At 39.5% G+C, this 15212-nt stretch overlaps 1 protein-coding gene and 1 non-coding gene across 2 annotated transcripts in view; both read right to left on the minus strand.

The window, feature by feature from the left end:
* ift172 (intraflagellar transport 172) overlaps window positions 1-12322 on the minus strand; it is a 49235-nt gene extending 36913 nt beyond the window's left edge. Inside the window, 15 exon segments of the mRNA XM_028605825.1 lie at window positions 575-687; window positions 1490-1575; window positions 2836-2939; window positions 3889-3957; window positions 4293-4454; window positions 5802-5897; window positions 6549-6672; window positions 6795-7009; window positions 7109-7196; window positions 7410-7489; window positions 7778-7843; window positions 8803-8842; window positions 8950-9062; window positions 11420-11563; window positions 12132-12322. Coding sequence (XP_028461626.1) covers window positions 575-687; window positions 1490-1575; window positions 2836-2939; window positions 3889-3957; window positions 4293-4454; window positions 5802-5897; window positions 6549-6672; window positions 6795-7009; window positions 7109-7196; window positions 7410-7489; window positions 7778-7843; window positions 8803-8842; window positions 8950-9062; window positions 11420-11563; window positions 12132-12170 — 1539 coding nt within the window. The 5' untranslated portion in view covers window positions 12171-12322.
* A 447-nt stretch (window positions 12323-12769) lies between these two features.
* On the minus strand, window positions 12770-12841 carry trnaa-ugc (transfer RNA alanine (anticodon UGC)). Its single transcript has one exon. It is a non-coding gene; the product is annotated as a tRNA-Ala (tRNA).
* Window positions 12842-15212: the final 2371 nt, after the last annotated feature.

Below are 15212 nucleotides of genomic sequence, written 5' to 3' on the forward strand. Positions count from 1 at the left end.
GACTCCACAAAAAGCCACAAGACATTATTCGGGTGATGGACATGGCTATAACTTTAGACATGCCCTAACCCGGTGTTTCTCAAATGGGGGTACGTGTACCCGTAGGGGTACTTTGGAGTACTGCAGGGGGTACGTGAAATTTTTGCAAAAATGCTAATTAAAAAATATGTCCTGCATAATTCTTAAAATAATTATACTAGAATAATGAATGAATTAAGTGATGGATTCTAAACATTTGAAATGTAGCATTTAAATGTTTTAGTTTAAAAAAGGTTGTTGTTTAGTGACTCTATCACTGCCGGCGTTGTATTGTACCTCTTTATATAGACTTTTTTTTTCTACCAAAAATGTTTGGTGCTGGTCAGGGTGTACTTGGCTTAAAAAAGCATTTCAAAAGGGGGTACAATATTGAAAAAAGTTTGAGAGAGAAACATTGCAAGGCTGGACTTACTACTTTACTTATCATCATCTTATGTATCATCTGCCCCTCTCTGCCTTTAGACACCCCCCCCCCCCCCTCCATTGTTTCCACTCTTCCCACAATCCCTCAGGCTGCTGAGGTTTTCATTCTCACCCGCAGCTTCTTGTCCCTGAACAGCAGTTTGCGTCCGGTTTCATTGAGTTCCAGCCAGTCAATCTTGGATTGTTGGCTGATGGTTCCCAGATTGCAACCCCCGGCCAAGTCCACTGAGGGGAGAGAAAAAGGACAGGTTAACTGAGCAGCAGTCAATCAAATTGGCCTTTTATTTAATTTAATTTAAAAGTATCTATAATTCTATCAGGCAGAGTGAGTCGTGTCTCTACTTTAAAAACGTACCAGCTCTGGTATCACCTTGATAGTATTAGTCTGCTGATACATCACATTTTTTTAATTAAAATCCAATATGCTCCAGTCAGTGTGGTCCACTCAATGGAAATGATACAGTTCCAACTGATGATGTACTGCAGTTCTTCGTAGTTGTAGCAGTTCAGCAGTTTAATATTATGGTGAGTAATCATGTGTGGATACTAGCTCTGGCTCAATGTGTAAACCAAGATATACTAAAAGATTTAGGGGGAGAAAAATATCATAATTGCAGCATCATCAGCATCCAACAGTGTTAAAAACCCACAGCGTTGAAAACTGATGACTCACTACTACTTACAGTACACTTACACAGTACTTTGGATAACAAAAAGATAGCTTCTTTACATGTTTTTTGTTTGTTTGCTTTTCGTGCCTGAATAAGACCTGAGCTGGGTTGGCTCGTGGCTAATATCAATAAAGTCTTATCTTAACCGATGATAATACATGATACTGTAATTTATTTGTTGATCATATTTTGAATTATCAATCTGAAATTGCAAATTAACTAAAGTTATGAAATAAATCTAGTATAGAGTAGCAGAAAGTGGTAATCAAAGTACCATACTTGAGTAAATGTACTTAGTTACTTTCCGCCACTGTAAATGACCATACCAACACCAGAGTGACAAAACCCATTCTTACCAATACAAATGGTCTTTATATCAATCAGATATGCGAGCTTCTTGTTGTCTTCAAATCCTCTCTGCTTCCTCTCATTTAGTCGGACGCTGCAAAACAAACATCGGTCGATGTGACCTGACTGAATTTACACTGATTCGACATGAAAGTGTTAAATCCAGCATCTGCTCAGTGTGACTGGCTTCAGCTGCTGTTCAAACCCCCAGGACACCCCTGATTGTGATGTTGTCATGTGACAGTGTCCAGCCAGAGGCGAGGAGCAGTCAGAGCATCCTGAAACCTGCTGCCTCGACCGCCGTCGGCCATTAGTCAGTCACCCGGGGGACCGTCAGCCCTGACACTTTGACAGGGCTGAATATTTTCACGTGGGTGTGTGCTGACGAGCAGGCTGTGGCTCCCTGACTCTTATGAAGCCTCACTGGCGTGATACCTGGAATTTCTGCACAGCTCAATACACCCATCTAATGGACAAAGCTGGTGATGCATATTAGGAATGATCAGGGGCTGGATTAGTGGACATTAGTGTTAAAGGGGTGCTATGCAGTTTTGGCAATTTCTTCGCTGTTTTCTCGCAGGTTTCTCTATAGAGCTCCCCCTACAGCTTCGGAATAGATATTTGGCAGCTGCTCTGTTTACTTGTGTCTGACTCCTTGCTCGGTCAGTCTGCCGTTTCCTCTTTCTCTGTTCCTCCGACAATGCTTTCCCAGCTTTCTGCTTCTTTGTTGCCGGCCCAGCCATGACGATAGTGTGAAAAACTCCATCGCTACCTTGTTAGCCGGTTCCTGTATGTTTGCAGTGCCGTGAAGCAATTCGTTACATCGCAAGACCTCATATCATGGCATACTTCCTGACGCTGAGGCCGGCCGAAAGTTGCAAGTGTCGTTTTTCCGCTCCCATTCAACTCGAAAAAAGTAATACAACCATTCCAGTGACTCCGATGATGTTCAGTTAAGGTAAATTAATAAAAAAAAAACTGCATAGTTCCCCTTTAACAAGACAGTATTTGAACTGCGTGTATATTAAATTCACCTTTTTATATGATTATACTTGGTTTAAAACATCCCCCCCCTCCCCCAATCATTCTAGAGTAGAAACTCTAAAAAAAAAAACTGTCTTATTGTCTTGAACTGCTGACATTATTTTTTTTTTCACAATTCTGAGATTCAACAAAACAATGAGTTATGAGAGTTATACCTGATAACAGTCAACAGTTATCAGTTAACCAGTTACAATCATTTATATCTGTCTGACTTATCTGCGTTTGTTCTGTGGAAGCGGACAAACCTGTTGAGGCGTTTCTTACTAAACCAACTTGACATGGTGCGTTTGTTTTGCGTAACTGGACCTACCTGATCAGGTGAGGGTTCATAAATTCTGTTCTGACTGATCCCAGGATCTCATTGTTACTGTATTCTACCAGGCTCAGCTCCCCAGCGTTAAAAATCATACACACCTGGAAGATAAAACACAGCAGCATGCAGTATAATGGGAGCAGTAGTAAGGGGCCTGGCAGCCACAACACAACACAACGGTACTGCAATTATAGTTTACAATTTATTGCTCCTTCGCGAGTATCATCTAGCACTGCTGTAAACTTTTATGGTAAAAAACAACAAAGTGGATGTGTCTTTTAACTTGATGGAGAAAAGCCCCATAATAGCCTTTTTAAAAAGGCCCCATGGCATGGAAAGTTCACTTTATGAGGTTTTTTAACATTAATATGCATTCCCCCAGCCTGCCTATGGTCCCCCAGTGTCTAGAAATTGTGATAGGTGTAAACCGAGCCCTGGGTATCCTGCTCTGCCTTTGAGAAAATGAAAGCTCAGATGGGCCGATCTGGAATCTTCTCCTTATGAGGTCTTAAGGGGAAAGGTTACCTCCCCTTTCTCTGCTTTGCCCGCCCAGAGAATTTGGCCCACCCATGAGAGAGAGACATCATGGCTTTCAAACAAGAGAAGCATGGCAGTTGGTCAATGCCACACCCCTTAACCAACTGTGTGGCCTTGACCAATTTAAAGCTACAGACACAGAAATGGCACATCCTAAGGAAAGATCATTGTGGGACTGGCTCTAGTGGCTGTAATTCTGCACCAAGGCTGAATTTCGGAAAAGAGACTTCAGATACAGTATTAGGGGACCACTAAGGTCTATATAAAAGAGACTTCAGATACAGTATTAGGGGACCACTAAGGTCTATATAAAAGAGACTTCAGATACAGTATTAGGGGACCACTAAGGTCTATATAAAAGAGACTTCAGATACAGTATTAGGGGACCACTAAGGTCTATATAAAAGAGACTTCAGATACAGTATTAGGGGACCACTAAGGCCTATATAAAAGCATCCAAAAAGCAGCATGTCATGGGACCTTTAATAATAATCTTCAAGCCTCCAAAAACACACGTGTGTACTCACTGTTTCGTTTTCAAAAAAAAAACTTTTCATTTCCCCCAGAACCAGGCCATGGCACCTGAAAGAGAATCAGCAGAGTCAAGGCTTCAATTCAAATGTCCTCCTCCATTCATTGTGAGAAGATACGTACGTATGATATGACACAAACTTGAGGAAGTAAATGGATTTCATTCACGCTGTTTAAAGCAGTGAAGGATGACAACAACGTTTTTCCAAATGTAATTTCATTTCAAATTCATCTCTATTATATTGGCGTGCCGGCAGAAGTTTTAGAGGCGGACATTTTAAAACCTCAGCAGATAAATGCAAACAAAGGCATGGCTAGATATCAGCTGAAGTACGTAAATGTGTTGAATTTGTGCGATTTAGGTGAAGTGACCCTTTAAGTCCTACCTCGCTCAGCTTATTTGTCAGCAGGTCCCCCAGAAGAAGAGTGTCGGAGGTGTGGGCCACCAGGTAGCGATCTTTGCCCATGATTTTGACTTCTTCTATCTCATAACCATAATAGGACTTCAGGACCACCCGGGTTCCTGTAGAGAGGTTCCTCACTATCACCTAGAAGAAAGTGTGAAAGTTAGTCAAGTACTGTCTATAGGTTTTATGTTCTATGTGTTCACAAGCTCTGTTTATGTACTGTATGTCAAATAGTCTCTCTATATTGTATGTTACATGGTTCTTGGGTTATGTAAGGTTTGTGGGTTTTTGTAATTATTTGTATAACACCTATGGCAAATTTAATAAAAAAAATAAAAGAAAATATTACACACATCTGTAATCATCCATCTGCACTCTGATAGACTATAATAACCCGACCGGCTGTAACAGCAGGCAGACACACTCCCAACGGGAAAGAAAGAAAATGTTGCTTATGAGCTACTGACTGGAAAATGCAATTACAGTTTGTCTCAAGAATTTCTCAATCATAATCTTGTCAATTTCAATTTTTGTATCTTTTTTTTTTCTCAAACAAGCACCAAAATCAACTTAGGATATTGTTTTGTTTATTAAAAAAAAGAAAAAATCCTTGATTGAGTTCTAGGGCTATTTCTACACATTTATATCAGTTGGGTTTACAGCGTTATTATTCTGTGTCACAAACTAGTGATTGTCACAAATCAAGTTATTCTTTTCCCAGTTTCCAAGGTTGATAGCACAAATAATATAATAAAGCATTTGTTTTCTGGAATAACTGTACGCCTATATTTACATTTCGTTCAAATAACTAGCTTAAAATAATGCAAAAAAATAAATGATATGCATTTCCAGAAGATGAGATACTTGTCTCTTGGTGTGATCAGACAACCATCCCATAAAATGTTGTTTGAAACCTCCTTAATTAATATGTTTGGCAGATTTATATTTTTGTGCGGTTGTTTGGTCAATCATCAAATTGGATTCAAATACAATATATTTTTACCTATTTAAAATTCCCTTTTCTGGTCCACGTAATGCATCAATTAAATAGAAAATCCAAAGATACTGTGATTGTTTCTAACCCCTTCATGTTCCTTTCTTAATTAGAAAATAGAGATACTGTTGTATCGGGGTTTTTTTGCACTTGAACTAATTAAATCTGATTGGTACAAATTCACATCACATTAATTGGCAAGTGAGGGCTGGAAAAGGTTATATTGTCTTGATGATGTCTACGCGTTGTTTTTGCTATTGTTCGTGCAATTAAAGATACTTGGGTGCCTGGGTAGCTCACCTGGTAGAGCACGTGCCCATATACAGAGGCTCAGTGCGATGCCACAGGTTTGATTCCGACCTGCAGCCCTTTGCTCCACGTCATTCCCCCTCTCTCTCCCCTTTCATGACTAAGCTGTTCTATCAAATAAAAGGTCTAAAATGCCTCAAAAAAATAATCTTGAAAAATAAAAATAAGACATTTCAGTTCTCTACCTGGCTCAGGCCAACATAGGTCATCTCAAACTTGTTCTTATAGATGGTTCTCCGTAGGCAGCAGTCAAACAGCTCCACTCCCCCACACAGTGTTCCCTGTCAAGACACAAAAACACATTAAACACCTATAACAGATTTGTTTTAGGTTTATTTTAACAGAGGAATAAAGATACAAGATTTCCATGCCGTAGGAAGCGGTTTAATATTAGTGTAAAAACAGGTCACGTAAGAGACCAGAAAGAGAACTCTCCATGCATGCACATGTAAGCACTGCTGCAAATCTCCACTGAAGAAGCAACGAGCAAAAGGCACACTAACAGAAGATGGTGTTAAAGGAACACGCCGACTTATTGGGACTTTGTCTTATTCACCGTATCTCCCAGAGTTAGATAAGTCCATACATACCCTTCTCATCTCCGTGCGTGTCGTAACTCTGTCTGACGCACCCACCGCTAGCCTAGCTTAGCACAGATCCTGGAGGTAACCGGTTCCATTTAGCCTACTGCTCCCAATAAGTGACAAAATAACGCCAACATGTTCCTATTTACATGTTGTGATTAGTATAATCACAGCCATCTTCTAACCGTATACATACTGGGAACTATATTCTCAGAAGGGTCTCAAAAAGGGTATGTACGGACTTATCTAACCCTGGGGGATACGGTGAATAAGCTAAAGTCCCAATAAGTCGGCGTGTTCCTTTAAGTCACACTCCGGATTAAAATATTGTGATAAATAAGTATTTACAGCGCAGAGGCGTGATCCATCTTTCTTCCAGGCCAAGCTGGTGATGGTGTAGAGGTTAAGAATCTCTTTAGGCTTGGCTTCATCCCACACGCCTCTCCTGGGAGCCCAGTTAAACACCCGCAACCTAAGGGAAACATCAGGGAGAGAAACAACTTGCTGACACTATACAACTTATATGGCACTCTTTACTCAGCTGATAGGCATCATGGTACTGTCTGTATATTGACCGAGGGACCGTACACTGACCGGTCATAACTGCCAAACACAACCGACTGCCCGCTGGGGCTGGTGGCGGCCACGGTGAACTCCCTCTCTGTCCGGTCGCGGCTGTACTCAAAGGTCTGCAGAATATGACCTTCCCTGCTGTAGGCCACCACCTTCTTGTCACAGCCGCCCACCATGATGCTGTTTGCACCCCAGGCCAGAGCGTAAGGTGGGCACGGGTGCATAAACAGCTTACCCTGTGTCAAAGTGGGAGCATGTCTTGTTAGTCTGATAGAAGCATTGAAAACAAAATACATGCCCTAAATGTTGCAGCAACCACTGATAAATGTGGGTACCTGAGACTCTCCCGAACCTTCGTCGTCAAAAAAATAGCGCACCACTGTCCCATCAGCGTGTCCAGACAGGATTCCTTTACCAGAAACACTGACACAGAACAGACAAATACCACTTACTGAGAGTACCACGGAAGAAACATAAAGAAGTATATCATTTGTTGGAATTTTGAGGACTAGGCCAGTCAGCATGCAATACTGCTTCTTCTTTTCCCCCCCCCAAATGTTTTGGGAGTATCAAACAGTGCACCTTATACTTATCTGTTGGTCATAATTACATATGTAACATGTATAATGCATTTACTTGGTTGCCAGTGAGACAACACAGGACTCTGTGCCGTAGATGGTCGATGACTTGTTTGTCTGAGTGTTGGCAAGGCGAACCTATGAAAAACAAAAGTCAGAAAATTAAACATATTTACGACATTTCATTTATTATTTGACCTAAAACAGCTTTTGAATGCAGATATATTTTTTTGCTACAAGGCAGATAGCAGTTATTACAGCTGTTCGGTTACATTTTAAATTTCTGTAAAACAGAATGGCAAATTATTTTAACTTAACGACTACTTCAACCACTACTGCTGTCTGCTTTCCTACTGATACTTTCTGTAATACTCCTATCAATTATAATACATGAACAACATTTATTTAAACATGTTGCTGACTTACCTTTCCATCCACTAATCCATAAACAACTGCATGCTCTGCAGGCCAAAGCAAGCAAGTCACAGCGTTCTGCAAGACAGTGAATAAAATGCTGCATTACAAAGATGTCAGAAAGTTGGAAATTCAAACTTCCTACCAGGAAAAAAAGCTTTCCGACATGCAAAAGCCATTTAATAAAAGATTTCTAAGTAAGAAACCCAACACAATGAATTTCAAGGCATAGATATTACATTACATAAAAGTAACACTAAAACTGCAGCTAGAACTATACGATAACTATACATGTTTAACATAATATTAATGAAACATTTGTGATCCGTCTTCAGCCTTACATGGCCTCAAATCTACTAAAAACATGTGAGAAACATGCTAACTTACCGGCTAAAATGGCCAAATACCTTTTAAATAACATTAACTGTTAGGGGTGCACGATTCAGAAAATGTCACGTTTCGATTCAATATCAATTTTTAGGCTCAAGATTCAATTCAAAAATCGATTTTCGATTCAAAAACCCAAAAAAATAAATAAATAAATAAAAAATTATTGACAGGTGCCCAGATAGCTCAGTTGGTAGAGCGGGCACCCATATGTAGAGGTTTAGTCCTCAACGCAGTGGACCCGGGTTCGACTCCGACCTGCGTCCCTTTGCTGCATGTCATCCCCCTCCCCTCTCCCCTTTAATGTCTTCTGCTGTCCTATCCAAATAAAGGCTGAAAATGCCCAAAAACATAATCTTAAAAAAAACAGATTCACAGTATGTAAATGTAGTTACTTTTCCCATGTGATTGCAGTAGACATCCAATTTAAAAAAATATATTTTTTGGGAATTCTATGAATCGATTTTGAATCAGTAGAGCTTGAATCGCAATATGAATCAATTTTTTGCACACCCCTATTAACTGTTACATTAGTGACATTATTGTCTAGAAACACTAGAATACATACAGTGCTTGTCACTACCATTAATTTTTTACACCACAGCAACTGCCTCTTTAAGCATGCGGTTCACTGTCAAAAGTTTACTTACCGTCTGCACAAATTTGTTGCAAATGGCTTTCTTGTCCCCCCTAGGAGAGATGATAACACTGATTAAAAAACAAACAGTTTGCCTGCATTAACATAGATAACAAAAGCCAGATTAATATGGGAGATGAAATCAACCACAGGACATTACCAATCCTCTCCAATTTTGTAGACAAAGATGATGTTGTCGGACTGGCCGATGGCGATTTTGGTGGAGTCCGGTGAAAACGCCATGTCATTGACAACATAGCTCTGTTTTCCATACTGACAAAAGATTACATTGGATTATTATTACCCCACAACCTCCTGTTAGAGGAAGGTATTTTAACAACATACAGTATACTCAGAGATGCCATGGACAGGACTTAAAGGCATTAAAAAAAAAATGGCACTGATGGTCTATTAATTTAAAAAAGGCCAATATCCACACTTGAATTCACTGAATTCTACATTACAGATGTAATGGCTGGTTATGGCCTTCTGGCGGTGCTCTACTGACAATGATATGCCTGTAGGTGGGTAGAACTAGAATGAATAAAAGTTGAGTTGTATCCTGAAAACACACCCACGTTGCACTTGCAAAATAAAGGTTGCACCAAAGCAAGCGTGCCTATATATAGAGGATTACTCCTCGATGCAGCGGGCCAGGGTTCGACTCCGACCTGTGGCCCTTTGCTGCGTGTCATTCCCCCCTCTCTCTCCCCTTTCATGTCTTATGCTGTCCTATCCAAATAAAGGCTGAAAATGCCCCAAAAACATAATCTTAAAAAAAAAATCTAAAAGGGGGAGATGAAATGGCTGGTTATGGACATCTGGCGGCGCTCTAAGGTGGCGTTCTACTGACAATGATATGCCTGTAGGTGGGTAGAAGAAAAATTAATACAAGTTGTGGAGTTTTTTCCTGACGGTTGTCTCCTTGAGTATGAAGTACAGAGAAACAATACAACAGATATTATCTGCCAAGTGCCCTTATCTTTACATTTGAAAATGCAATGCCAAAACACACCCACGTTGCACTTGCAAAATAAAAAGTAAAGCTCATCACAAAAATATTGCATGCTTGTGAGGAATCCAATTCAGGGTTTCTCCCGCAAAATGGTTAATGGTTATTAATGATTAAGATGTTGTATGATATGGTCCTAGCTGTATCGAGTGTATTAGTAAAAAGAAAAGGAAAACATGGTTTTGTACGATATATATTGTGGCTGTGTAACATTGACTAAAATGTTTCCAATATAAAAAGAAAGTTTGTAAAGGGTGGTGTAGTCGGTCTTAGTCTCTGCTATAAAACACTGCAACAAACTCTGAAATGCCTCATTAGAATCACTTCGTATGAAACACGTCCCATTGATCATTAGCGCAGTATTGATCAGTTCTAATAACATGATTATTCAAGCATATTTATGTTGAATACACAATTGTGTTGAAATAATCAGCTCAGGTTAAGATCTACCCGGCTATCAGTGGAAGAGTTATCAATTTTGTAGTGAAATATATCAACAACAATGTCTGTAGCATACTTTATTTCAACAGAAGGCCAATTTAAATGCCACATGTCATGTTAATACATTATACTACTTCATCCATAATAAGATTCTGTAGATCAGGGATTGTCTAACTAATTTTCACTAAGAGCCACACTGGAAAAAGAGAATCACACCATTTTTGTTTCCAACATTTTTTGTGGCTTTCTCAGACATTTGTCACCTTTTTGTAAATTTGTTGCTTTTCCCAACATTTTTGTACGCTTTTAGTCACATTTTTGTTGACATGAAGCCCTACAAAAGTCATCAAAAGAGTTTCTTAGCCGTCATATAATTTAGCAAATCAAGCAAAACAATGAGTTTTTTTTAACAACAACCTGTTTCTCAGCCTGAATATGAAAACTCTCTCTCTGCTTCTGGGGGAATTTCTGAGTCTCAGAGTCGGCAAATCTGCCATAGGTCTACTTTGAATGTCAGGTAATTGCAGTTTTAAAAAACACTTTCCTGTGTTTTTGGTTATTGTGAACCCAAATTGATAAACGGGCCGGATCTAAATCTGCAAGGGGCCAGATCTGGCCCGCGGGCCTTGAGTTTGACACGTGCTGTAGATGGTTTCTGTCCATCTTCTTTCTCTGTATGTATGTATGTATGTATGTATGTATGTATGTATATATATATATATATATATATATATATATATATATATATATATATATATATTTTAAAATGGGCCCTCTAAGGTTCATATTGTTCCTGTTTCACGCATGCTTGACACACTCCGATGTCCTTTTAATACAAGATGACAATTTCATAGCTAAAAATAATTCTTTGTCCCCTATACTTCAAATAACTCACTAAAACGCTCCTCTTTATGGTCCTCTTTGCCTTTTATGTTCAGGGCTCCTTACAATTGGAATCATGTTCCTGTAAATAAGTGATCTCTGGCTTCATTAGCTTCTTTAAAAAATGTATATATTCTCTTATTTTAAAAGAAATGACAGGTGTTTTCCATAATGCTATCACTGAATCGCCTTGAAAGTGGGATGATACATCTCAAAGGGGTTTATTGATATAATAAAATTGGACTTGATGTAGCAGTATCAGAAATCATCAGGTCTAACTGTACTCCTGTCTCACCTTGGAGTCTAGGGGTTTGGTGGAGAATTTGTCCCTCCTCTCTCCCTGCTCATCGTAGAGAAGCACCACTCTGTCAACAGTGCAAACAGCGAACTTAGTGTTGTTCGGTGCCCAGGCCATGCACGTCACCTTGGCGGCACCCTCCTGTGAAGGAAGGCAGAGGAAACTGTATAAATAAACAGTCAGAAGTGATAACGAGCCCATGCCTTAGCCGAGCTAACCCCATACATCACATTAGGTTCTGTAACGACATGGGCTCGCGCCAATTGACAGTTAAAACAGGCAAATATTCTATGGCGTTTACGCCTGTTTTAACTGTCAAATCTTACATAATTCGTCGACAGCTAAAACATAACGTTTGCCTATGCTTGAATCATGAAGACGCAGTCTTCAGCTAATTCGGTGCGTATTAGCAGTACTTTTTTTTGTCAACCAAGTAACGCTCCGCAGTTGCTAGCGAACGCTGCGAGGTAACTTAACGTTAACGTAATGGTAAAAAAAAAAAGAATCTTTAACGTTATTTAGCAAATATCAACTAAACATGGATCAGTCCAGTCACTCAAATGTCGAATTGACAAGGGGAAATAATGTTGTTACAGTTTTCGAGTCGTGTTATAAAATAACGTTACGTAGTCACACTTTTTAATTGATGTTGCTCTCCAGCATATTAGCGAACGTTAGCATTAGCTAGCTAACTTGTCACTGCACTTACCTGGGGTGTTAGTAGCGTTTTAAGATGCTTCAGTTGCATTTTCGGTGGCCTTTAGGAAGCTCGTACGGGGAAGAACCTTATAAGTGCTGAGATAAGAGTGCAATCTTTAGATTATGGCCATTTTGTTGACCAGTTCCGAGATAGCAGCTAGCAGGGAGGGCATCTTTGCAGTAAACATAACTGTGATCTCCTTAGTTACCTCCGGATCTCCTTAGTTACCGTTGGGGCGGGGACTTATGGTGCATTTAAAGCTATGGGAAATGTCAGATGCTGTTACAAATTAGCCTGGTTTTGGTTCGACAAATTTATTTTAGTCAGAAAAATAGTTTGTTTTAATTAATGTGTTATTAGCTATCATAGAGAGTGCATCAATATATGTATGTAGATTCAAGACTAACATCTGTGTATGAGCAAAATCTGAAATACAGTCTAAAGCGTTTCACAGGCTCCGTGTTTCCAAAGCTATGATCTCGGTCACAATTATAAAGCAAGCTATATAATAACCGACACAACAGTGCAATGTTATATTTGTGTGTTAAAGCAATGTCTTTTTCACAGTCAGTAAGTGAGTATGTTATTCTTTTAGACGTTCATATGGCCAGAACTTGTCTTTGTCTTGGTTGCTTAAAAAGGTTCACTGGAGATGCCGGGGATTGAACCCGGGGCCTCATACATGCAAAGCATGCGCTCTACCACTGAGCTACATCCCCTTCCATGCTAAGCATATCGAAGGGAAAGAATAAATAGCCAAATTTAAGAAATACGACAGGGGTTTCTGTCCACATGTATTAGAATAAAGGATACAAAAAATGGACTACCGTAGTAATAATAATAATGAATAGGCGCACTCGACAACTAAAAAAAAAAAAAAGTACTATTTAGTCGTACTGTGTCAAAATAGATGCTTCAAACAATAATTGCATAGGGTTGAAGGTACATCAACGTCATCATCATACTAGTCACTTTGCAGCTTTATATTATTAATGCAAAATATCAACTAATACGTTATGATGCATTATTATAGATTATACCATGGTCCTGGGTGAATACTCAATTCTGATTGGCTGCAGGGTGTCCACAAATAAGTGATAGGCTATAGACCACTTACTAAAGGAGTTCTGGTGAAAATGACCGTTCTACATTAATGCGCTACATTAAAAGAAAACTATATTTGCATTCGTTATTTCCAACACTGAGTGTAGTCCTTCCGTGCCTCGTCTTGTGACCACCACCGGATGGCAAAATTACGAATCTCACTATGGCCACGCCAAGACCCGCCCTACGAAGCAGCTCGATTGGTTGGGGTTAGGCATTTCTCCTCGAGTGGTTAAGGTTAGGGTTAGGGGATTGGTCAGGGGATAGGACCTGTACATGTAAGCATGGACGCCTGGCCAATAGTAGTGTGTGAACGCTATTGAAGGGCGGGTCTTGGCGTGGCCATAGTGGGATTCGTAATATCGCCACCGGATGGCGCTAACATACAAGCTGCAAGAAGTCCCACTGGAAACTCTGAACTGACTTTTACAGCGATCATCTCTCGTTCTGGATCGCTGTCCGGATCCCTACTTCAGGCTGCAGCCGACACTACACATGGCGGATCATTTGTTCGTGAACATCTTTATATCGATTTGGGGACGATGACATGGCTGGATAGTTTGTCGACGAAGTATTTACTTAAGCTACCCAGCATAAATGAAGCGGTAAAAAATGAATGGATTAATGAATGAATGGATTCATTAACTAATGCCATGTTTTATGGATTCAGGGCAGATATAAACAGAAGTACGACTAATGAAAACAAAATGTCATCCTAGACAAATAAGGAAAAAAAATAAATAATTATAGCCATCCTATCAGGCTAAACCAGATTCAGTTTGAAATAAAACATTAGTTCAAACGTAATCATCTCCACAATATGACCCAGAGACCCTTTCCCCTCCTGTCCCTGCCAGGGGCGATTCTAGGATCAGACCTTTAGGGGGGGCTCAGCCCCTAATGAGAATGTGACACGGATACAGTGCCTTGCAAAAGTGTTAACCCCCTTGCTAAATCAGTAATTTCACTAAATAACAATGAATATATGACTTTATTGTTATAACAGAGGATAAATGCAAAACATTGAACGCATGAAAAAACTACAAACAAAAGTCCCTTTATGGACTACCAGAATCAAATGAAATGATAATGAGGTGTAAACAATAAATAAATAAAAAAATACAACTTTCCTTGACTGGGTTACAGGTGCATAGCATTGGCGACAGCGACACAGGATAATAAACCTGTTTCAAGCCCTTTCAACCTGTAATTGTTTGTCCACTGTCCATAACGGATAAGTTCGCAAACTCTTACTTGAAGCACTAAAATTGATTTAAAAAAAAAAAAAAAAAAATATATATATATATATATATATATATATATATATATATTTTAATTAATTATAATTTTTAGGGGGGCTGAGATGAAATTTAGCATCTTGAGCATCCCTAAAAAAGGTTTATTAAAACCACCACTGGTCCCTGCCCTCTGACCTTTGTCAGTTTTCTGATAAGCGGTCAGTTCATAGCAACCAAACCCAGGAGGTATTTTCTAATCCAGAGAATGGAGTCGGCTAAGTAGACTAATCTACTAATGGGATTACGAGACTATTTATAGGCTCGGGAGAGGAGGGCTGCTGCAGAGTAAGCTAACAATACAAACAGCTATACATGCAGCTCTACTAGCTTCTTTTTGCAGTTTCAGGTAATTATTGTGCATCAAAGACAATTGTATTCTACATTTTTCTCATTACTATGAAAAAATATCCCAAAAAGAGCCCAAAAATCAACACCGGATGTGTCTACAAACAAGAATTACCGGTGCATCAAAACCTGATATAGATCTTTGTCCTCTGTGAGGTAGAAGCCCAACAATAAAAACACATCAATCCCACACACTGTCCTGCTGCCACAAATACTCACTGGAGCACAAAACATAAATTGTTCCGCTGTTGAAAATAGTCCCCAACAAATACACCATTTCTTCCGGTTTTAGAAAACTTGCTAAAAACTACACTGGGCACCTGTTTTTAAGAAATTACTGAGC

This window comes from Perca flavescens, chromosome 18, assembly GCF_004354835.1.
Source record: "Perca flavescens isolate YP-PL-M2 chromosome 18, PFLA_1.0, whole genome shotgun sequence".
NCBI classification, from domain to species: domain Eukaryota; kingdom Metazoa; phylum Chordata; class Actinopteri; order Perciformes; family Percidae; genus Perca; species Perca flavescens.